At 41.6% G+C, this 24,276-nt stretch overlaps 4 protein-coding genes across 5 annotated transcripts; 1 reads left to right on the top strand and 3 right to left on the bottom strand.

Annotated features, from left to right (window-relative positions):
• Nucleotides 1-614: 614 nt before the first annotated feature.
• Nucleotides 615-7,790, bottom strand: cog7 (component of oligomeric golgi complex 7). Its single transcript, XM_063894119.1, has 17 exons — nt 7,298-7,790; nt 6,588-6,736; nt 6,285-6,401; nt 5,492-5,660; nt 5,298-5,380; nt 5,073-5,195; nt 4,463-4,661; nt 4,248-4,375; nt 3,969-4,123; nt 3,743-3,859; nt 3,439-3,504; nt 3,131-3,317; nt 2,859-2,999; nt 2,616-2,699; nt 2,338-2,452; nt 1,844-1,987; nt 615-1,378 (listed from the first exon to the last, which is right to left on the bottom strand). The coding sequence occupies exons 1-17, from the start codon at nt 7,461-7,463 to the stop codon at nt 1,212-1,214; spliced, it is 2,310 nt and encodes a 769-aa protein (XP_063750189.1). The 5' UTR covers nt 7,464-7,790; the 3' UTR covers nt 615-1,211.
• Nucleotides 7,791-8,817: 1,027 nt separating this feature from the next.
• Nucleotides 8,818-10,169, top strand: LOC134871181 (myeloid-associated differentiation marker-like protein 2). The gene is given in 2 exon segments (XM_063893826.1): nt 8,818-9,120; nt 9,122-10,169. Coding segments are annotated over 2 exon segments (894 nt in total). The 5' UTR covers nt 8,818-8,866; the 3' UTR covers nt 9,762-10,169.
• Nucleotides 10,170-10,360: 191 nt separating this feature from the next.
• LOC134870496 (putative protein MSS51 homolog, mitochondrial) lies at nt 10,361-13,412 on the bottom strand. The gene is made up of 6 exons (XM_063892678.1): nt 13,253-13,412; nt 12,660-12,809; nt 12,449-12,573; nt 11,720-12,283; nt 11,503-11,596; nt 10,361-10,908 (listed from the first exon to the last, which is right to left on the bottom strand). Exons 1-6 carry the CDS (start codon nt 13,267-13,269, stop codon nt 10,704-10,706), a joined length of 1,155 nt encoding a protein of 384 aa, XP_063748748.1. The 5' UTR covers nt 13,270-13,412; the 3' UTR covers nt 10,361-10,703.
• Nucleotides 13,413-14,667: 1,255 nt separating this feature from the next.
• LOC134870989 (putative protein MSS51 homolog, mitochondrial) lies at nt 14,668-24,125 on the bottom strand. 2 transcript variants are annotated; one of them, XM_063893558.1, is made up of 7 exons: nt 23,899-24,125; nt 21,614-21,791; nt 21,362-21,511; nt 19,349-19,473; nt 18,472-19,035; nt 15,836-15,929; nt 14,668-15,378 (listed from the first exon to the last, which is right to left on the bottom strand). In XM_063893558.1, the coding sequence occupies exons 2-7, from the start codon at nt 21,769-21,771 to the stop codon at nt 15,171-15,173; spliced, it is 1,299 nt and encodes a 432-aa protein (XP_063749628.1). In that variant the 5' UTR covers nt 21,772-21,791; nt 23,899-24,125; the 3' UTR covers nt 14,668-15,170. The 2 variants fall into 2 exon arrangements, with proteins under 2 accessions (XP_063749628.1, XP_063749629.1); XM_063893559.1 differs by having other exon boundaries at nt 21,614-21,788; nt 23,899-24,054.
• Nucleotides 24,126-24,276: the final 151 nt, after the last annotated feature.

Below are 24,276 nucleotides of genomic sequence, written 5' to 3'. Positions count from 1 at the left end.
ACCAAAAAGCAGCAACACTGGGAAAGCTGAAACCAGGAAATGTATGTCATTCTTGATTGAAAAAGATACATCATTTAACAATCCGTTATCAACTTAGTTTCTCTCAATGAACTACAATATTCAGCACTCATTTAAATTATTGTATAGTCTAAAATAAAAAAATCAATCAGTCCATTTATTCATACGGCACCATGGCCCCCAGAGTCTGGATCAGCAGCACTGTCACCACCTCGTACAGGTTCTTGAACACCTGGTAGGTAATACAGTTTGAAAAATGTGTAAATGTGTTATCATTGCTATATAAGGTAAGTATTTTCCAAAATATTGAAAGCCCATTGTGTCACTGTTATCAGCCAGGAGTCTTACCTGTTAAGTATCTTTCTGAATGTATTCCCCAGAGAGACAGAAGTTCCACGACTTGAAAGTGACAATACATTTAACATCTTCAAAGAAAGAAGGTGACATGCGGCACATGTGAGACATGAATAACACGTACCGTTTAGCAGCGGATAAGGCCATACATTATAAACTGGATTCATTACATTATAAATCCATCCCAGCCCCTATTTCAGTGGATAAAAACAGAGTGGTAAAAAGTCAAACAAGAGGCTCTATTTAGTGTTGTTGTCAATATTTTATGTACAAATAATTATGATACTGCATGGAAAGATATGGAAAAGAAGCTCACCTTTACTTTTGAAGTAAACTGCAGAGTGCAACTCCCCAGCTTACAGAAAACAAGACAGCTCATACCAGAAATATTACCTTCATTTAATATAATAAGATTAGTCTTTAAATGATCAACAACAACTATATCAGTCGTGTAGATTTCAAATGCTGTCACACATCCCCTGATGTATATAATGTTAGCTCGTTAGATGCAACTTAAAAAAGAAATGCAGAAATTAAAGATGCTGAGTCAAGACACTTGACTTGACTTGAAGGCAGTATCACCATAGGTCATTCAAAGTCACACAACAAAAATCGGTATAAAAAAAGTCTGAACCACTCTGATTTCAATCGTTAAACATTCTCATAAATGCCATACCTATTTATCTTATCTTAAAATGCCGCAGCTCTACGTGAGAATAAAGGGACTGTAAACCAACCATTGATATCACATTCTCCTTCACTTATTCAACGTGCCTGCGAGTCCCGAGTGCTGCTCCGAGAGCCACTAATACCTACAGTCCTTTCTCTTCTTCCTGGTGTTAGTAGTCGATGTGCCGGACAGCAGCGATGGTGGAGGCCAGCCGACGAGGCAGGAGTTTGGCGGTTTGTCTGAAGTCTTCCGGTTTGGCCCTCAGCAGGGTGACGATGTGCTGCAGGCCGCGGGACGGCTGCAGGCCCAGAGCATCCATCACGTTGCTCAGATAGTCTGTGGAGCGGGGACACAAGTCAGAGTGGAGCAGGCATGATGTGTTTTTATACCTGAAGCTAGCATTGCTCTGGCTCTCACAAGAAAAGCCAATGGGATTTTTCATTGGATTTTGGCAGAAAATAACCACAGGTTAATCATTTCTATTTTCTATTATCGACTGAAGTCAAAAGCTAAAGTAAGGCTTTAAAAACACTACACAAAGGTAGCATAAATCACGTCACCCCAACATTGTTAAAGATGGACATGTGTTCAGTGTGAAAAAGTCTAGTAGTAACTTTTAACCACCTGTTTAGGCCACATAGAAGCTTCAGACTTTTTTAAAGTATGGGTATGTACTGACGTATTTAATGTCCTAGAAATGAAATGTTCAAATCTCTTACGCTTGTTAAACGACAAATCTTATTTCTGCTTTGGTTCTCTCAGCTATCAACTAGTATCTGTCCCTCGTTCCGGTTACTGTACCGATATCTGTGGCCAGCTGTTTAGTGGAATGTAGGCCCAGTTGGGGGATGAGCAGGATGGCGTCACAGTAAGTCTGCATGGTTGCCCGTGCGATGGAGCCCAGCCAGTAGTCTGCAGTGTTGTCCAGCTCGGGAAGATCGTCGCCTAAGACAGAAAACAGGTGAGGTTTTAAAAAGGTGTACAGAGTTCAAACGGAAGTGGTATGAGGTCATTCTAGATACTATTTTAGGCAGATGGGGAGTTTAAATTAGGTTGGCAGGGAGAATTTAGACGCTGAAGATACAGGATAAACGTCAAATTTGACTATTAATGAATTGTGTTGAGTGACTCTTACTTACTTCCAATATTGAGGACAATAGTAAATGGATTAAAGAAACAAGAAGAGGTTTCTCAAGTTAAATACCGAAAAGAAGGCTGGAATTGGAGCAGGGAGAAAAAGAGATATCCTGTGGAGTGTGAGATTGAAAAGAGGATCAGGGTTGTTTTACAGACACCTTGCTCTGGAGGGAAAGGAAGCTTCCCAGCATGCAACGCCATCTCTAGTGCCGGGTCTTCCTGGGTCACAAATGGCTCCAAGTGGAGAGGCAGAGACATCAGGTACTGACCAATCTGGAGGGAAAGACAGACAGCTAGTTTGATACATCATGATAATCTGAACAAAGGTTTACTTTATATTTACTGATCCGCACTGCACATTGAAATCGGTTCAATTAGGATTTAGGAATGATTTTAATTGAATGTCACTTTGTGTTTTAAAGCAAACTCGACTCACATTTGTAATGTACTCCTGCGGTGACAGGCTGAAAGTTGGCAGGTCCTCTGTGTAGCTCTCTCCAAACCCAGATTCCTCTTGTCTCTGAACACAAACAAGGGGGAGGAATCAAACAGCGTGAGGTTGGATTAAAATAGACATAGTACGCCCCAACACTCGAACACACACAGTCCTAAAGCTCTCTGCAATGCACTCAAATCAGCATTTAAAATCGAATCATGTAGTAACTTGACACTTAATCACCTCCATCTTGGAGACGAGGCAGAGCTGGTGTTTGATCTGCAGGAAGACGGAGTCGAAGGCCAGCTGGTTGGCCTGCTGGTTGAGTCTGATCAGTGCCGCTCTGGGCTCGGCTAACAGGCTGGAGTTACCTGTGCCCTTCTCCTACAACACAAGGGGAAATATATGTGTTTAGAAGTCCTTTGTAAACAACCAGATAAGTAGAAACAGTTCATTTAGTAAGGTCTCTTGATAGGAAATCGTCAACATTAACCACCAGATTACAGGCTCCATACCTTTAGGGAGAAGAGAACTTCCATCAGGCTGTTGTATTCGGCCATGTTTCCCCTCTGAAGGTAGTTGTACTCCTGCCAGGGGTTCTTGGCGGCGCTCTTCCTGTCTGTGGAGCTGGCCTCCTGGATGCCTGCCAGGCTGCGTGGGCTGTACGAGTCCGACAAATATTTACCTGCCGAGCCCAGGATCCTGTGGGAAGGTTTAATTGTATTCAGATAATTAATGTAATTCTTCAACATCTGACATGGTGCCTTACATGACTCACATCCAGAGAGGAATGCTCTAGGGTGAAACATTCAAGCACTCTTACCTGTTGGACAGCTGCTGCTCAAAGGCTCCACATTGTCTCAGCAGTTCTCCACAAGTGGCAATAATCCTGCAAAACGCAACAGGAAACCGTTCATTCATTAATCCACTTCCTGCCAACTGGAGGCAGCATGTTATGCAAGGAAGACAAGTCTGTTCCTCCCTTTAGCAGAGTGACTAAGACATACAACTATCATGGTTTTCATTATCCCCCTCAAGGTTTTTCCATCGATGTGAGGGGTCTCAAGTTAACTTAGTAATACAAAGATCAATTTCCTTATCGTCTCAAATGTGTAAAAAAGATTTACCTGACAGAGTTTTGAAAAGCTGTCCAGTCCTCCTGGAAAACAGAGGAGGTTGGCGTATCCTCCAGTTTACACTTCTTCCTGATCGACTGCAGTGTTGTGGAGAAGTCCGACATGTACCTGGAACAAGTTAGATAAATCATTAAAAATAAGTTCCACATCTACAACTAATAAGACAAATGGTTTATAGTAAAGGCTTTTCAGTGCAACGAAAGTAAAGGATATTTACTTGGTGAAGAGAGCTTTGAGGGCTTTGAGGAGGCCGCACACAGCCAGTCCGTCAGTCAGTTTGACACAACGGTCCACAGCAGCACTGGCCAGGCCGAACAACTTCCCAACAGAGTGGCTCAACTCTTCCACACAATCAATAACCTCCCCGTGCTCCTAAAGAGAGGAAACCATGGAGTGTGAAAAAAAAGTGCACAAACATAGAAATACTCTGAAACAGGAAGTCAGTCGGTTTTATTGTATCTATTATCGTGTGTGTGTGTGTGTGTGTGTGTCTCACCAGAGGTACAGCACTGATCTGGATGAGCAGGTGAGCTTCCTCCAGGTCTCCGTACTGTAGCTGATAAGGTTTGTAGGGGTCATACAGCGCTGACACCAGCTCATTGACCTTCAGCAGATTATTCTCACCTGGGGAGGAAACACAGACGGAACATAAGGACTTCATTCCACCTACATGTCAAGTATGTACGGCCATGTCTGTTGTAATATACAGACCCAGGTGTGGCAGCATGGCGGCCTCCAGGCTGTGTCCGAAGGTGGAGGTGGTGTGATGGAGTTCGAGCAGCGTGTCGAGGCGCTGCTCCTGGGCCGTCCGCTCCAGAGCCGAGCTCAGGCACACGGGGATGGACGGCACCATGGCCCCCAGAGTCTGGATCAGCAGCACTGTCACCACCTCATACGGGTTCTTGAACACCTGGTAGGTAATACAGTTTGAAAAATGTGTAAACAATTAAAAGAGCCTTCTGATAGACAGTTTTTATGGGCTGCAACCATGGCTGTTATCATTGCTATATAAATATTTAATTTAGAGCTCCATTTATTCTTACTGATCACTATTAAACCCTTTCAAATAGTGCGTCAGGGTATTTCTAAAAAACTGTTTTAACAAAGCATTTTAGGAGGATTTTTTCCCCCTGATGTTTGAAATTTGGAGGCACTTACATACACAACAACACCACTTTTGTTGCTCCTTCTACAGTGTTTTTATGGTAAATACCTAAAATATAGGGTAAATGTGTCCTTTGCCCCAGATTATGTCTGACACTGCAGTATATTAACATTGTAGAAACTTAACCAGTGCTTCTCGTACTGTATTGTGACTCACCTGGCTGCTCCACTGTAGTTGGGAGTGCCACGAGGAGAGCAAGGTGTCGTAGAACTCAGACAGCTGCTGATTCAGATTGAGCTCGCTCTGAGAAAGATCCTGCCAGATGCTCACCAGCTGACCCTGGAGAAGCCAAAACAAACATGTCAAAAAAGGCCAAACATAAAAGAGTATGATTTGTCTTATGATAATTCTTAAGGTCAGTGAGAGGCCTGTAACACTGACCTTGTGACACTTGTAGTAGTAGGCGAGGAGCTGAGGCATCCTATCTATCTCTGTGAATACTTTTACAAACAGCTTGGCTTGGTCTGCAGAAAAACACACGGAATTCAAGTTAATGTAAAGAGAATTACAGGAAACAAAGAAATGGAAGTTGGAAAATTCTAGAAACAAAAGCACTTCGGACCGACAGTTGTTACCTAAAGACATGGAGTTAAAGGTTGCTACTATCTGTGGGCTGGCCAGAGCTTCCAGTCTGTTCTTCAGAGCCTCCAGGTGGACACACTTCTCTGAGTAGTCCGGCGTGTCCACCAACATGGCCAGACTGTTCTGCATGCTGGTCAGCTTGGAGGAAATGACTGCCATGTCCTGAAAAAGGAGGAGAACATATTTGAGGTTTAAGTCCAGAAAACAATATTCCATTATCTGCTGTTGGACGATAAAACACCCAAATAAAACGTCTGGGTGAATTCATCATCTTAAATTGCTTTTGACCGAAATCAATCAGTTTAAATCAAGAGCCTGGAAAATTGCTCGATTCTGTTGGAAGTCAGTTTAAAAATGCATTGGCTGACCTGCGCATTACGATGAATTGTAACTATTCTTCTAAACAAAACCACTTCTAAAAAATAGTGACTCTTTCATTTCAATGTTGATACATTTCACATACTTTTATAGTATTTCTTCACATTTTATTTCTTACTTGCTTCTATTCTATTTTTATGTTTGTCGTTTGCTTTACATCCTTCATTTTTGATTTTTATTTGATCAAATTCCTTTATGTGAAAACCTTAATTGCAACGAACAGAATTCTAATAAAAATCAGTGTTTAACAGACGTTCATTGCACATTAATACCCCATTACAAAACTGTAAATAATTAGACATTTTTATGGTGTTCAGTCAGGCTGAGCGGGAATGTTTCATGATCACACAGCAACAAGCCAGACAAAAATATAACAAGTGAGTTCCTGTGGCGATGTCTTTCATGTACCTGTGTTTTGAAGGTCTCCTCGATGTCGGCACTCAGTGTGCTCCATTTGTCGGCCTCCTGCAGAGCTTCCGCTGCCACCTGCATGCGGCCCTTCACTTGATCTATCTCCACCAGGACCTGATGAGTAGGAATCGCACAATGTGAAAGTCATATCTAAGAAATATCCTCATGCATCTTGCACATGTTTGCAACTGTCAAGCTTTGAGCAGCAGTTTTATTTCAATAACACAACACCAGGTTAAGATTTGTATTATTATTTGAAATGCAAATGTAGTAATGACATAGTAACGTTTCCACACACACCTGCATAGACTGCACAGTGTCTTGCTCAAACTTCCTGATGTCCTCTTTGACCATAACCATTTGCTCCTTGAGGAAGGAGGCCTCCTGTTTCAGAGCTTCCACGTCCCGCAGCACTCTGGGCATATTCTGGAGAGCCTGATTACTGCTCTCTGCACACAGACATACAGCAGTGGATCATCAGTTAGTAAACGAGAAAAGTAAAACTGGGAATTGGGTTTTTACAACATCATCAAATGAATGTTGAGGAAGGAAAACAACTCACTACACATACTATTTAATGATGCGGGCTATCATGTAGATAGCATGGAGCAAAGTCCCAATAAAGGAAAATATTGACATAGAATAGCATTAGACAAAAGTTATTATAAAACTGTTTCCAAGAGGTGTTGATTCAACTTTATGCAATGTATGAAGCCTTTGTGTTGTATTGCACCATAATTGATCATTTTTAAAGTCTACCATGAGTGACACAAATAGGGAGCAACTTTCAATATACACAATGCATTCAATAACTAAGGAGTAATGCAGTTTAGTAACGGATGTAGATCTGTTTGATTAGACAGCATAAGATTACTGTAGGCTAGGTGTACTCCTGAAACCGGAAACTGAGTGATTAACGTCCCACTTTGTGCACCTCAAAGAAGACATCCCACAAACTGTTAACGTGGCGTTAAACCAAAACGTCATCACAATTTACTTTAAGTACTCACCCTCAATGGCATTGTTGACTTCCTGGATGAACAGCTGCAGTTTCATCACCAGAGTGGCTGCGTGTGTGTCTGCTTTCCCCGGAGCGTCCTTCTGCACCACCTTGAAGGCTCCGTTCACCCAGTCTTTCACATCAAAGTCATCATCCAAAAATTTAGAGAAATCCATGTTGCCTTTTCACTCCTCCACCAGTGCAAGAAGCTGGTGTTCCCTCAAACTCTTGTGGTGCACTGCAGTCTGTGTCATCGACCCATTGCTAACGCTAGCTAGTTTTTCCCAAACAATGGCTTCGACACGAATATAAAATAAATAGCCCAGGAAAATGAAATTATCATCACAACTAAGTATAGCTCCAGCAAGGCGACAGCTTCCTCCAGAGTTGTTTTTAAATGTCTACGGCTCTAAAAGGAAGAAAGTAAAGACATTTTCCTGTGTGTTTGATGCTGGCAGCAGAGCTACAGACACTTGACAACAACTTCCTCTTTGTGCTTTCTATTTACCTTCCCCGGAAACAAAGGCTGGCGGCGCGCAACAAATCGACATTTGGAAATTAAAAATATTTGAATAGAAAGACAACAATTCGTCTACCAACCATTTTAATGTTTTCAAACGAAGATACAACGTTTGGTGTATAAAAAAGGGAAACGGGATCCTAACCCTAACCCAAATTGAACGGTAAGCTTATAGCAGTGTCACACATAAGAATGTCCGGGCAGAAACGTATTTTTTTTCTAATGAGCTTTGTGTTGTTGTCTCTCAGAAGGCAATTCCCTTAAGTCTTTGATGTGCCCCCAAACAATTCTGCCTATCACATATCATATATTAAATATTATAAAGTATAAATGTTACATACTTGTGTTATTATGTGTTGATTTAATAACTTTATAAACTGTATAGCATGAATATATTCTCTTTGCTTACCTCTTGAGGCAACAATCCTACAAACCAGTCTAGATACACATGTAGTTGAGCTTTAAAGGACTGCTTTAACTGTATCTTTATGACTATAATCTATTTACTAAAGCTGCAGCAATAAAAACGGTAATCCTCATTGTGCTATACAAGTTTGTGCATCAATAAACTGAATTAAATGTAGTAGCTACTATGGCCTAATAATGTACATTGTAAATTATTCTATGGGTGATCTTGGGGAGGGAAAAACAGTTAACCTGTAAAGTTTTTATAGATTGTGTCTGGAGAAACTTGGAAAATTAAGGACTGATAGTATGTTTGTGTATTTGTAAAATGGCATTTGATAGCAGGAAGCAATTGGCACACAGCAGAGGTCAGTCAATTTGTCAAGAAGTTATCGGAGATCTGCTTTTGCTGTAACCTGTCTTCCATGTCCTAGGTACAGCCAGGATTCTCACTCTAGGTTATTCATATCTGCTTCAGAGGCCATTCACCTTTACAAACAATAGGTCACATGAAAGATATGCAAAACAGAAAACTGGTAAAAGCTTTCAAAGTGAAGGTGGCAGGCAGTAACACACCTCAACAAGCTCTAATCCAGGAGGACTTACTGTACATAACAAAAGGTATTCCAACTGCTCTTCAGCTCCTTTAAAGAGATGGGAATAATAGATAGCATTAAGGAAACGCTGTCCAAGGCGGTGTTTTCTCCTTTGACTCTGTTATCCTTTCGAGGCGGACTACACATGGCTCAGATCATTCTGTCTCTTGTCGCCTTTCTACTGTCTGTCTTCAGAGGAAACAGCACCCACTCCTACTGGGGATATGCTATGTTCACCTGGGCCTTCTGCCCCATCATGACCCTCATCATCACCATTATTGAGATGTTCAAGCTCGACATCATACTCAATATGTTGCATGGACTGGTCGGACTTCACCACAGGGATGGCCATGTCCTCTACACTTATGACCGTCTCTGTCGCCATCACGTATGTGAACTTCTACGCCTGCCTGACGTGCTTTTACAGCCTGATAGTGTGTCTTTTCGCAATCTTGGCTGCCGTTATGTACACACTCGAAGTGGTGAAAGACAAAATATTAGACAAGAAGAAAGGAAGCTACCTGGCCGCTCTGCCTGGATTCTTTAAGGTTTTGGAGGCGTTTGTGAGCTGCATGATTTTTGTCTCATTGACCGGTTTCAGAGACAAACCGGCGCTGATCATATGTGTCATCGCCTACATCATTCCTTTCCCCATCCTCCCTCTCATCATAGCCACCAACATCCTGAAGAAGCTGAAGACGTGTTTGCCCTTTAACCTGAACAGATTTGTGTTTATATTCCTGGTGATTTCCGTTGTGCTATATATTTTTACTGCTATTGTGTGGCCTATTTTTATGTTTAGGAATAACCCTCGACCCAGTGACTGCCCGCCCAGCTACTGTATCTGGGCCATACAGTTCATGGTTGCCTTTTTTACCTATGTCAATCTTATTTTGTTTTCAATCGATCTTGTTTTCACCCTGCTTGGTATACATGGCTTTAACCGCACATAGTGGTGACATTCCTATCACAACATGGCCTATACAGACAGAAAAACTGTATGGTAAATACAACATGTTCCCATAGCATTAAAATAATACATTGTGTATATTCCTTGTCAGCCCTAAAGGGAGTTTCATTTGCCGCTGTCTTTTTTAATCATCCCCTTTTTAGCTGCTTGGAAATGTACGTGTTATGGCCCTGCCAATTATGTTTGCAAGTGTTGAATTATGTCTGTTTGAAAGTGAGATTACACATGAATTAACATACCCGTGTTTCCTGGGATCTGTCAGTTACAAAAAAAGAGCAAGAAAAACTAAAATGGGAATAAAGTAACGCTTTGATAAAAATGTGTTACCCTATTTCTGTGATCTGGTTTTGTCACTAAGACATATTTTTGGGGACTGAGATAAAAACACTGATCTGCTTGTGTATACATCTTTATGTCATATTATGTATACTTATATTTAAAAGTTATTGACAAATAAATGGGATCTCATCTCATTAAAGAACCTGTTGTATTTATGGTTGATTAATTTATGAACATGGATTTGAAATGATGTCTATAAAACGAAGAAGCAAAGCGGTGTTTCACCAGAGTAGACAATGCATATTAATAATTTAAACATTTTTATTGTACACTTAATATAAGTAGACATTTGACAGTTTCTTTAATCTTGAATTCCCTCACAGTTAACAACAGTTCAGAGACAGTACATTTAAATCAGCTAGGGACAGTATATTCAAATGTAACAATAAGGATGCAATGAAACTGAGATAGTGAATGTAAATTTCATGGCAAACACTCAGAGCTGTGAAATGGTACTTCACTTTTAACAATGCGTTTAAACGTTATTACAAGACTTAATCATAAGGAAAAAATGTCATTTGGAAACAACGCTTCACAGTCCAAAAGACATCAAGGGTCCAGTTTTGACGACAGTTTGTGAGCAACTTCAGGCCTCCTCTGGCTCCTCAAACTCGGCGGTCTCCAGCAGCCCCTGGAAACAGAAGTAGTGAGAGTTGCAGTAGACGGGAGGTTTGTTGGGAGACGAGCCGACCACTTCTGGTTTCAGCGACGCGAAGGGGCAGGTTCCACTTCCCTTCAGGTCCATTTCCAACTCCAGCAGGATCTGCAGGGAGTACGTCATCTCCGTCTCACTGCGGGGGTTCGGGGGTTGGGGACAATAAGCATCAGCAGCCGTTACACATCAACCACCTTCAATACATTATGATGTATTACAGAATATTGATTATTTATACCATAATTCAGATAAAAAGTAACAATAAACACAGACCACCGACTCAATATTCTTGTGTTTAGCAGTCCTGCATTTATTTACAGTAGGAAACTGTGTATGTGTAAACTGCAGTTAATTATGTGACTTTTTTGTAGTTGGGTATCATAATTGGGCAGTATTGGGAGCGTATTAAGCTGATTTAGTTAAAAAAGTATAAATACCAAGCTATAAACTTTATAATGTTGTATTTTTAGGATTTCTTTTGACTACAATATTGTTTACAGTATGTCAAATCTTAACCATTGTAGTAACTTCAGTTGTGAAATAACTATAGAGTGGTAAAAAGTACAATTGTATGGAGTAGCACAAAATAGAATAATCTAAATTGAGTAAAAGTATAGGATTTATAAGTTAGAATTTAACTGAAGCACTGTACTTGAGTTAATCTACCCTTTTTACATTGTTTCTGCAAGGTATTCCTTTATATGTGTGGTGGCAGCTATGTAACACTCACTTGAGAGCAGTGAAAAGGGAAGGAATTTCATAATCCCTGAGGAGCAGAAGAGTCGGAAGCCATCCTTGGTCCAGAGCCTGACTTGCATCAAATCCTTGATACAAGAAAAAGTAAAGGAAGACAAATGAAAAACATTTCAAAAAGAAAAAGAGCATCCTCATATGGTAAGTGGCTTTTGTATTACATGTATTTTTCTGTGATAGCATGTTTTTTTTACCAGGATGAAATCCAACCACCAGGTCTGGCTTGGCTGCTGCATCGTTCTCCACCATCTCCTCCCAAAACTGGTGGTAGAGGCCCTTGTAGGCGCTGATGAAGACCTTCTGCCTGGGGCCAAACGCCCTGAGAGGAGACCTCACGATGGGCCCGTCCACCACCTCTGGTCCCACCATGACTATCTCTATGCCCTCGTGTCCGGGAAACATTTTGTTCAGCTCGTCGTAGTCCGTCAGTCTGGCTCCCATGGTCTCGCTTTGGCCCACTCCGACCAGGTGAATGGTGAGAGGTTTGGAAAAAGGGTTAAGACCGAACAGCCTCATCCCCCAAGCGATGGTCAGCGGCCTGGAGAAGAACTCACTGCAGACCCTCCACAGCGACTCCTTCAGGACCTCATCGACAGGCGGAGACCTGCCGACATTGGTCCACAAGTCTTTCATGTTTGCCCCCGTTAAAACAGGTACGAGGCGAGGTGTGAGATCTCCCTGCATCGCCAGCCAGTCATCCCAGCCTTTAATCTCTGACTGGGGCTTTGACCATTTTTCTGTAGGGAAAGGAAGCTCTCCTGATAGGAAAAAAGCAAACTAAGAAATTAGTTTAGAAGTAAAACAGGAATTCATGAGATTTGGCTTTAATCGTTGCTTTCACATTCCTTGATTCATTTCCTGGAAGAAAGATTTTCAAATTGTATTTCACCGTTTATGTGGACTGTCTTTCACTGTTGTTTTACCTTTGAATAAAAGCCATTCCACAACTCTGTCAATGGCAGCCAGACACAGCTGAGAGCAAAACTTCTTGTGGTTGGGCCAGTCATTCTTCTGGCAGTCTTTACAGCAGTAGTAAACAAATAGACATCTGTTCAAAGATGGGGGGGGGAAAGCATTAGATCATCCAATTTGATGGAGGGATATTTGGGCTGCCAAGGTCTGATTGGTAAATACCTGGCACAGCGCTTCATGCTCTGTGGGTTTGAAAGTTGATCTGGCTTCTTCTCACAACTGGCACAGATTTTAAAAGACTCCTCCATCTTATCAAACATCTCCTTTTGAGACTGGAAGGTCATGGCTTTTCCCTTGGTCTCCATACCAGCTCTGGAAAGACAAGCCAAAGAAGTATTGAATACAAAATAGGTATGGGCCAGTAACTCTTGTAATTACTGTTCATTTAAAAACACAACATGCTGACAATTGTTAATAAAGCAAAGATCGTCTATTCCTCTCTAATCTTAGACATTTGCTACAGTTTGAGGAGAGGAGTGACTGCATGCACGGATTAAAATGAGTTAAACTGTTGCAAATAAACTGCCTGAAGCTGGTGATAACTCGAATCAAGCCAAATATGTTAGCAGGGAGTAAAAGTATGAAACAGGCTGTGGCTAGCGTCCTTCAGATGTCGAGGAGTTTTATTACCCAGCAACAGGCGGTGTGTTCATGCGTGCGTGGCCTCTAGACTTTTATGGCGGACAATGTAAATGTAGACATGGTGTCTCAAACAAGGGAACCAAACTCAAATAAGAATGCCATAACTAACTTACCTTTTGGTTTCCGTCATTTGTTAACTAGTCTACTTCACGCTCTGTTCACAGTTTCTTATTCTGCTGCTCCTCCGGGGTGTTACATGAGTATGTAAGGGAATGCTGTTCCTTATATAACGTTAGCACCTGCGCTGACCCTTCTAGAAACCTCTGACAACCCCCAGAGCCCCCCTGACTTCACAGGAGCGAAACACATAAGGTGCTAATTTGACTCATTTTAAAGCAAACAAACCAGGATATAGTTCATTTAAACACCGAAAAAACACAAGTAACACATTTTACAAAGTGTATTCTATGTTTAGATATATGTTTTTGTTTCTAATTTGTAGTGTAATGGTTACCTGCTACGTTGGGAAGTTAGTTTGAGGTTGGATACTCTGACGCGGAGGTGTGTCCTGAATGTCCAGGGCAGTGATACAATGATGCACTGATCTGGAGTCCTTGGTTCATCTGACATTGAATCTAATGAAAAGAAATCAGACTTTCCATAAAATATCAGCCAATTTGTATTAAAATATTCATATAAAAAACTATCTGTATAAATGTGTGTGTGTGTGTGTGTGTGTGTGTGTGTGTGTGTGTGTGTGTGTGTGTGTGTGTGTGTGTGTGTGTGTGTGTGTGTGTGTGTGTGTGTGTGTGTGTGTACAACATTTTGCCCATAGTAAAATACATACTATACTCTGTGTGCTTCCACTTCTATCCTTTAGAGGGCAGTGTCATACTGCAAGTCATGTCCCTCCTCTTGAAGCAAAACAAGAAACCCATGCAGACAGGTAGTAGCTACTAATAATGCAGTGTAGCATTATTAGTTATTTTACCTTCATTTACAATGCAGCAGCACAATCATTATTTCATTGTTACAGATTTCTAAAGCAGGATTGTCATTCAAAGATGTATGTACTTTATTATATCCTACTAAAAAGTTCAAGGAAATGTGGATGAACCAAAAAGGAAAGAGGGTACAGAAACTGTTATATGAAACCTTTACAGAATATAGTTTGGTAGTCATAAAGTGGTATTTTTAAAGCTGCTGCAGAGGCTAAATCCTTTGATTCTCCATGCCTTGCAATACAGTGCAATCCCTTATAACATGCCCGCAATACATAGGGTATATAATATGGAGAGTGTGTCAGACAAAAAGGCGATGTCTTATTTTGGGGTAATTTCAAAGCATGAAGCTCATTGCGGTTTTTTTTACTTCGTTGACTTGTATTGTGTTACTGATAATAACGCTGAATTTAACCGAAAAAAGCTCTAAATAAATGCTGCTTTGTTTCTTTTGCTCTTTTTTATTGTAAAGCAAATAGGGTAAATCATGATTGTTAGAGAGTCTCAAGAATCAACTCACCATTCAGAGTCGAGCAACAGCTACGAAGAGAATCCCAATAACAAAATAAACCAATTTAAGGCACTGCAGAAGTGTATAATTTATTGAAAGGTAATTTTAGATTGTGTGTTACATCAGTATGCATTTGATTTGAGTTCATGCAGTTATTGTGAGATTTGGGAATACATAGCTGCAGAAGAATTTACAGAGAAAACGTCAAATGATGAAATAACTCATTTAGGTCTCATTACATATGAACACCCATGACCCTTTATATCCAACTTTGATGCTAGCTCAGGGTATGAAGAGAGAAAAAACCCTGCACCCTGCTGGGGCCCTCAGGTGCCATACATAATGAGCTTTGGGAGATTTCTGTCTCATTAATTCATTTAAGTGTGTTTAGTGAAGTTGCATTTTTTTCCCACATTCATGCTCTCTTTCCCATACACAGCACCCAGATTTGCCCTTTGGCAGCACAGCTGAGCAACGTCCATCTGTAAAAGGCAGCTGGTACCCCCCAATGACCTCATAAAGTCCCCAAATCCTATTTTGAAAACCACATCTTATTCGGCTTACAAGCTTTGGTATTCCTTAATTGTCTACCCCAGACTCCTCTAAATCTTCTTGAGGCAGCAGTCCCTGGAAACGGATGTAGTGAGAGTTGCAGTGGACCGGGGTTTTGTTTGGGGTGGACTGAACCTGCTCTGGTTTCTGAGAGGTGAAGGGGTTAGGCCCACTGTCTTTGATGTGCATCTCCAACTCCAACAGGATCTGCAGCGAGCGCTCGAGCTCTTTGTCGCTGTTGATACAAAGAGACAGCAAGGGGAATTCATTAATCAAGTAAGTTTTATTGTCCTCAAGAGACTTATTTTAAGAAAACAGTTTGAAAGAAATTAGAGCACCAACAGCAGAGAAGGAGAACAACATCAATATCTTTGCTTTATCAACAAGTTACAGTCTACAGGGGCAGTTTGCTGAGAGTGCCTGCAGTTAAGAAATAAATCTTCTCTTTTACTTGTCCTTTATATAAATAGGAATTTGCCAGCAGAGGGACGGAGTGGGAAGTGGTGAAGGAGAGCATTGAGACCGAGGGCTATGAGGAGGTGAGGAGCAGAGAGACCACATGATAGTTCTTGAGAACAGATGGCATTTAATGTGAACTTAACATTTTACTGTCCTCAAAGGGCAATGGATATTATTAACCTCCACTTTAAGATGGGAAATGTGTATGTTAATGTTACAGTACTGTGACCAACCTGTACAGAGTGAAGCAGGTGGGGACGTCAAAATCTCTGAGCAGCAGAAGGGTGGGCAGCCAGCCTTCAATCAGACCCGGACTAGCATGGAAACCTATGTAAAAAACAAAAACAGAACATTTATAACATTAAGCCCTCATAAATGTGCCATTCAAAATAAAAAATAGTACTTTTTACTTATTAATTCAGGTTCTTAATTTATAAATAAATATCTAATTATAAATCACTCATTTATAAAAAAAAACATAAGGATGTTTTATTATAGGTTTTTCAAAAGTAGTTCAATTACAGTAGATTTAACTGACATATTAATTGGTCAATATTTAAAATCCGATAGTATATATGACTCTGTAAGGGGAGATTCTGCATAATACTAAGTACTTAAAGTATTTTAACAATTAATACTTTTACTCAAGGTAAACATCTGAGTACTTCTTCCACAACTGATAGGTTCGTACCAATCCTAGTAAGAAGATTGGTTTTTCAGGGCCTTTAATTAAAAATATGTCACTCCTGCAACATACATAAGGCAGTTGAATGACAATAACACTTAGAAACACTGTCTGATCTCACCGGGAAAGTGTTTGCACAGTGACAGGGGGAAACGCCTCTCTCCTGTTAGCTCGAATAAATGTCTTTCTGGACGCGTCGCTGACAGTCAGCCTCATCATCAGTCAGTGTGACAAAGTTAATCATGCTCCAAACAAGCCGTCCTTGTGTAAACTTCGGCGGGACCTCAGAAAGCATGTCCTAACTTAACCTGGACACAACTCCAGCTAAAAAATGTTGGACATTCTTGCTCAGTGACAATCCAGTGCAGCAGTTTGCCAGTATCCATGCCGGGTTAGGTTTCATAATCCCTCAGCATATTAACTGACAGATGTCACTCTCGCCCTGCTCTGGTTTGTATCAGTAGTATGTTTTTTCTCTGAGCAGCCGGGCTGTGTCGCCCTTCAAACAGATGAACGAGGTGCAAGCCACCATGGCAGCAAATACTGTAAATCCTTCCGGCTTTAGGGTGTCCTTGAGTGAGACAAAACCAGGCAGCAAACAGATATTTCCCATGCGCTGATCAATTAAGACTCACATTGTTCAGTTGAATGAAGTTATCCTGGATGGAAATTCAATCAAGGAAAATATGCATGTTATGAATTTATTAAAGCTTCAGCTGTTCAGCACATTTCTGCTGTGTATACTGGTTGTAAGACTGTTAAGGGGCCTCGAGCAATGCCACAGAGGCAGAGCATTGTAAGGCCTGTGATACTGGCACACAGATGGTATCGTGTTATCCTCTGACTGCCACATCTTTTCGGGGAACTCAAACTGCAGAAAGAGAGGAGTTTTGATTTGAATAATGCATGCCATGATACGAACATCCCCGAGGTTACACTCCTCATCATGATAAAACATTTAACAGGGAGTAAGCGTTTAGGCTTTTAGACCTACGGGAGATAAGGTGACAAAGAGACGGAGCAGTCTGATTGTTAATGGCTGCAATCATTTCCTGGCCATATGGTGGATTAAGTTACCCCTAATGGTTATACTTTGTATCCTAAAAAAATATGTTTTAGAAGTTTGACAATGTATTTGTTTTGTGGATAAATACAGCCATCAGGAGGTGTTTTTAGAAGTCAATCTTTGTGTGGATGATATCACTTAGACACCTTCTATCTCCTTTGTGAGATCTGACATCACCCTCCCTGGCTTTTTCTCAATGCTTATTTATTTCACCACTCTCTCATTCTCATTCTCTTTGTGACTTCCACACACACCTCACTTTTTATTCCTTTAGTCACGCACGCTGCCCGCTCCCCTATCATTTAAACGGTGTCATAATGCAGTGTTCTGCCAGCTTCGTGCTATGAAACGCAGCCAGGCACTCTGGCAGTTTCCTCGCAGGATGACTGATTCCTGTATATTTAGCTCCAGTGGAGCCGGCGCTGATAACCAAGCTCGGGTTCTGGGTGCATTTGGTTCGTGGATTTACTGCTGCTTTGCTGGTTAAAGGGTCAGAGAACAGCTCCGTAGTGAGAGCTTAGGAGGTGTAGGGTTATAGTGACACTTTAATGAGGTTGTGTGTGAGAGTGGATGCTGGATGTCTCTCCGTCTTTAGGTTGTTATAAAGTGGAGAAAAACGTACATGGACGGTTACGGTGGGACCGTTGATTTTAAGCACGACTTGGCCTTGCAGTGTTCATCAGAGTGAATCAGAAGGGGTGGGTGGACCTTTCAAAAGGGCAGCTTACCCACATTATGCTGAGTCCAGCAATCAGAAGCCAAACTCTTTCCCGGCTGCTCCTATTAATCACGCAAATCTCCAATAAAAGCCTGGTGCTAATGAATAGGCTAGATTTAGTGAGTTACACACCCCCTGCTTGCTCTGTTCTCCAAAAGAGATAATTGTCCAATGAGCATAAAGGGAGACAAGGCATTGGTTCTCCAAGACAGCTGACCACTTAAGCTGAGCGCTTTCTATTTATAGCCGCGGGCAATCATTGTGTTCTTTACTGGTTGATTTATAAGCATTTCGAGGTGAAAGTCTCCTTTCAAGACCCGTCTCAACAATTTAGTGGCTGGACAATCGCATCAATTACTTCTTTGTTTGTTCCTGTTGGCAGGATGTTGGATGTACATACCAGGATGAAATCCAACCACCAGGTCTGGCTCGGCTGCTTCCTTTTTATCTATCATCTCCTCCCAGAACTGGTGGTAGAGGCCCTTGTAGGCGCTGATGAAAACACTCTGCTTGGGGCCAAATGCTCTGAGAGGAGGCCTCACGATGGGCCCGTCCACCACCTCTGGTCCCACCATGACTATCTGTATGCCCTCGTGTCCGGGGAACATGTTGTTCAGCTCGTCGTAATCCGTCAGTCTGGCTCCCATGGTCTCATTGTGAGATGCTCCGGCTATGTGAATAGTTAGAGGTTTAGCATACGGGTCAAGGCCAAATTGTTGCACAGCCATCCCAACTGAGAGAACTCGAGAGAGGAACTCGCTCTGAATCCGCCATAAAGACTGATGCAGGTCGGAGTCATCCGGCCTCGGCCTGCTGACATTCTTCCAAAGCTTATCCATGTTGGCACCAGACAAGATGGCGTCCAGGCGTGGCGTGAAGTCCCCCTGCATGGGAAGCCAGTCGTCCCAGTTCTTCACCTCGGCAGCTGACTTGGACCACTTCTCCGTGGGGATTGGGAGGTCTCCTGTTAGAGTGGCAAACAATTTATGATGGATTGAGTGACACAAAAACACTCAGATTAGAGCTGATTCTGTCTGGCAAGTTTACATGGTGTCTGAAAAGCAATCAGAGAGATTCAAAGGCTGAGAGACTTTAATTAAAATTTCAAAAAGTCACACCAGTATTGCACTCTGTGACAGTTTTTGTTTCTGAGGCGTTTTATTTCTTTCAGCTTAACTTTTTGATATGCCATCTCATTAATAATGATGAATGATTTTTGAGAACTCAAACAGCTATGAAAGTGTTTCAATTCCAACAGCAATACCTTAATTTCTTACCAGTGAACATCAGCCACTCCACTAGTCTGTCAATGGCCACCAGGCGCAGCTTCTTGCACACCTTTTTATGCTGAGGCCAGTCCTTTCGCTGACACTCTTTGGTGCAGTAGTACACATTCAAGCACCTGTGAGAGAAAGATAGGGGGGGAAGCAGTGCAAAGAAATTAAACAGATATAAATGATGCAAGGCATAGAAGTTAAACAAAATACACAATCGGGTGCTCTTGACCATCCATTTAACCGTTCGCACAATTTTAAGTTGTACATTTGGGTCTGTCTGTTGATTTGTTGATCCATCATGGTCCAGACTGAAACTTTGGATAGAAATGGCCCTGAAATGTGCTACTGACATTCAAGATCCGCAAAGTATAAAATCTTAAAGTTTGAGGGTACTATGTTTTCATGACCAAATACCTGGAAACTAATAGCATCCCCATTAGCCTCAGGTGTAGCTTGTGTTAAGCACTAGTTAGCTAATGCTAAACATCAGCTTGCTGTCGTTTTCATTGTGAGCATGTTAGCATGCTAAGGTTAGCATTAGCGCAAAAAGACCTGCTAGGCCTATGTGGAAAGTGAATCCTTACAGAGCTGCTATTACGCTGTAGACTGTTTTGTTTCAGGATTAACTGACTTCATAAAGGAAATAAAACATAATTATGAATATTATATTCCATTTCTCTCAATTCTTCTGCCAATTCTTTATGAATGGATCAGTTCAACCAAGAGATTTTCTTTATTGCTAAAATATCTTGCATCCCACATCCTACATTAATCCAACCCTTGTCTACGTTATGCCTTCTCATTCAGTTGCATTCTCTTCACAATGAATGAGACGACAGCTGGCAAAAACAGTCACCGTAGGTAGAGGCTGGATTTATTACAGGGTATACGACCTCTTTGCGCGGATGTGGGCTTTTGTGTTGTCACACAATTTAAGTGGGGAGGTAATGTGTTGGATTAGAGGTCTGACAGCCAGCGCCAGTTGGTGCTTTGGGGAGACTATATTACATTACTTCGCAATCATTTGCAGCCTCCTAGGCACACACATTTACATAAAATCATTTATCAGCCTACGTGTTCTGTCAGGGCACACTTTGGGCATAATAATCCTCCAAAGCAGGTTTACAAAGAGAGATAAAACAAGGTGAGAAAACACAGGTGCCCTTGCAAGGTAAAGTAAAACACACTTCCCTGGAGATGCCTCAGCTTTTAAAGTTAATAAATAGATAAGTGTGAAAAATAAAATGGAAAGTTACAAGGAAGCACTGTTGGACTTTTGGTGGTAATTCTCAGATGTCAACGGACTTGAGGGTTTTACTCGTCAGCAGTTCTATTTTTTTTTTCAGCAGCTTCTGGTTTTTCTGAGAGAGGCAGAGGCAGCTGGGAATTTCAAGGGAACACACACGCAAGACGGTCTATGTGAGGGTGTGTGTGTGTGTGTGTGTGTTTGTGTGTGAATCAGAGGGAGAGGGAGAAAGCCAAAAGAAAAATGAGGCACCAAAACATGAGACTGCAGAACCTAATCCACTCCTTTTCCATCCAGACCTTCAAATAAAAGGAGCCAAAGGGTAAAAATAAACCTCAACTTCATGGATTTGCAGCAAAAACAACACAAACAAGAGGGTAAAAAGTGTGTGTTTGTATGTAAATTACCTTACATTTCAAACAGGAGCAAAGATCACAGAAAGCTGCCCCATGAAAAGCATTTAATTCCTACCCTGCTCCGTGATGTTGTGACATTATGAACTGCTTTAAGCTGCTCTTAATAAGCAGCAGATGAATCGTAATCACGGTGCTTAGCTATATTGGGCCAACGTCCACCTCTGTAGAGCAGGGTGGCCTTTAATTCTGCCTTTGAAAATAGCAGCAAGTTGTAACAACTCATGGACAATAATGTCAAAACAACGTCCTGACCCAGCACAGATGGAGCCGACGTGAGAATGATGAAGCCTTTCAGAGGCTTAAAATATTCAGCAATGTTAACTAGTGTTAATGCGACTGAATAGCACTCACTTTGCGCAGCGTTTCAGGGTCTGACCCTCAGTGAGATTCGCTGGCAGTGTGTTGCAGCTGGTGCAGAACTCGAAGGTCTCCTCCATCTTCTTGAACATCTCCTTGTAGTTGCGGAACGAGATCCCCCTCGCCTTTCCCTCAACAGTGGCCCTTATGAGAATCAGATACTTATTCAGGGTGGTATTTGAGTGAGATATAGGCCTAGATGCAGTGCAACAGAGGATGTTTTGAGATAGTATTGGAAGTATATACCTGTATTCTCCGTAGTCCTTCATGTTGAGCTTGTTGAGAATCACCTTGGAGAGACCCGGGACGTTGGAGTCCAGAGAGTAAAAGCCGGACAGGACAGAGAAGACGCTGTCAGTCCTTGGAGCGTCAGGGACTGGAAGCGCTGGGATCTGGGATGCCATGTTGTCCACTTCAATTTCTACTATAGGAGAGGAAAGAAGCATTAAATGAACACCTAATCCCATATATAAATGTATTACACACATAATGTTAATTCCTGAGATTTAGTGAAGAAACGCCCTCTGATAAAGTTGTTTTGCAGACTTTGGTTTAACCTCTCAATTTGCTGCTGGTGTTCACCGTGACATCACTTGAACAACCTGATTCAGGAAATCCAGGAAGCAAACTCTGTCTGTTTTTAAAAAATCACAAGCATCACATCTTATAATTCCTATTTGGTGATTCATTTTTTCAAATTGTTTGTTTCACTGTGTTTTAATATACTTTCATTTTAGTTCCTGCCTTTTCAATTTTCAATCCCTTTGTGTTTTCAATGTATTAAAACATGACTTATTAACTGTGTTTAAAGACTCTTAAGAGTTAAATAAAGTGTATTATTAGTAATATTATTATCACTATTTGAACAATTAGAGGTTGTCCTTGCTTATCGAACACGTACAAACCCAATTTGATCATAGTTAACAAAAAATAAGCTCATTTCTGTTGTGATGGCCTTTCAGGTAAAAAAAACCATCCTGTATTTGAAATTACTATGCAGTGTTTTAGTTTCTGAATTCCCCCGACATCATGGATCTGTCAACATCCTCCCTTTGACAGTCTAAAAAAAATCTGATCCATTGTTTACCAGCCTTTGTGTGCTGTGCGCGTACTGACAGACACAAAGCAGAGTCAGATGGGTGTGAGACCCTCCCGCCCTCCCCCCTCCCACTCATCAGGACACAAATGACAAATGAGAAGAAGCAGGACTGGAAATGTTGAGATACAGTCCTGAGCCCACAAAGGTATTCGTCGTATGCGACCAAGTAACACAACAAAGATTTGCACTGTTATTAGAAGACTCCAGACAGGGTGTGAAATGCTCTTCTTGATCATGAATCACCGCTGTCAGGAGCCATAAAAGCGGGACAGATGATAACATTTGAAAAGAAAGAAAGTAAGCTGCTGCAGTTTGACTTTTAGAAAGACTATGGGCTTTTCACCAAGCAGCGTGGAAACTGTAGCCTATACATAAACTGAGACCGTACAGATTCCTATTCTCAAGGCTGACATAGTATCTGAACATAGTGTAAAGAACACCTTTTAAAATACACCCCGCTGTCACTCGTTTACACTCTGGTTTCGAGACCCTGATGACAGAAGCTCTCATTCTCAGACGGATGGAGGTATGTTTCTTCGGAATGCTAACCTTGACAAAAAACCCTCCGTACGAACAAACCCCTGCCGTCTCCCCTACTTGCATGTCACATGATTTATCATCTTGGCACTTTGGGAAAATAAGAGTGGAGAGAAATGTGATCATCTGATGGTGGCACTCTTAGTGACTTACGTAGCTTCTACAGTCTTTCTTTAGATTTCACTGGGAGCTTACATCCAACACTTTACATATTTCTAAGTTCAAATCTAATTTGTGTTTGGTTTAGGTGACAGTTTTTCCAGTTTATTTAGTCTTTATTAAATGAATCAAAAATAAATCTTTAAGAATAAGAGATGTTTTATGCCAGATTTAGTTATTTCTCAAATACAATTCAACGTGCTCTAAAAACCTTACAGTTTTGTACCAATTAGAAAGACAAATCAAATCTCTGACATACAGAAGTGCTTTACCTGGAATTGACAACACCCCAAACTGCCTTTAACTCCAGGCAGCTGGCAGCAATAACACTCTATTCTTAACTTTCACAATGAAAGTGTGACTTTACCACACTCCCTTGCACCCAGAATGCCACTTCAGTTTCACAAGAAAGCAACTTCCCCTCTACTTTTCAGGGACTGTTTTCAATTTCATTCATAAGTGTTGCTGGGAATTTCTTTTAGCCTTATCATGTCGCAGACTAAATTAAAAAAGGATATCTAATTAGCTCCTCCATATCTACAGAGCAGGGTTGGAAACGAACAGATTTCCCACGAGAGGGCAGGTTTTTTTTCTTCTAACCTCACATATCAGCCCGTGACACTGTTAGGTTTTTAGCATGCAAAGTCTTTCTGCTTACTGCCTGGAAAGGGCATTATCACATTCTCACACTGAATGGCGTGAACACAAGGACACGATAACCGGAGAGGGGTTTTACCTTCAGTTTCCAGGTGAGCAGAGAGACTTCAGTGTGAGATTTCTCGGTAGAAGGAATTGTTTGACAGCTCCTTATGCTGGCTGTCAGCCCCTCGTCGAGCCTTTATTGTCTCTGCTGGGGTCAGTAATGAACTCAGTGCCACGGAGCCAAAGCAGGGGAAAGTAGCGGGTAGGGGAGTGACATCTGAGTTTAGGGAGGGGAGGGATAGTGAGTGGGTTGGGGATGAGTCCAGGAGGGGGATTTGCCTTGGAGGAAGATGGGAACCAAAGGAAAGAGGAGTAGAAAGAGAGACATTTTTAGAGCAAGAAGGGTGGGGTGGAGGCGGATTTGGAGAGGAGGTGGACATTGGAGCAGACACATAAACAAGATACCAGAGAT

The sequence above is a fragment of the Eleginops maclovinus genome, chromosome 10, assembly GCF_036324505.1.
Source record: "Eleginops maclovinus isolate JMC-PN-2008 ecotype Puerto Natales chromosome 10, JC_Emac_rtc_rv5, whole genome shotgun sequence".
In the NCBI taxonomy this organism is placed as follows: Eukaryota; Metazoa; Chordata; class Actinopteri; order Perciformes; family Eleginopidae; genus Eleginops; species Eleginops maclovinus.
This window is presented reverse-complemented; position numbering and strand designations above follow the sequence as displayed.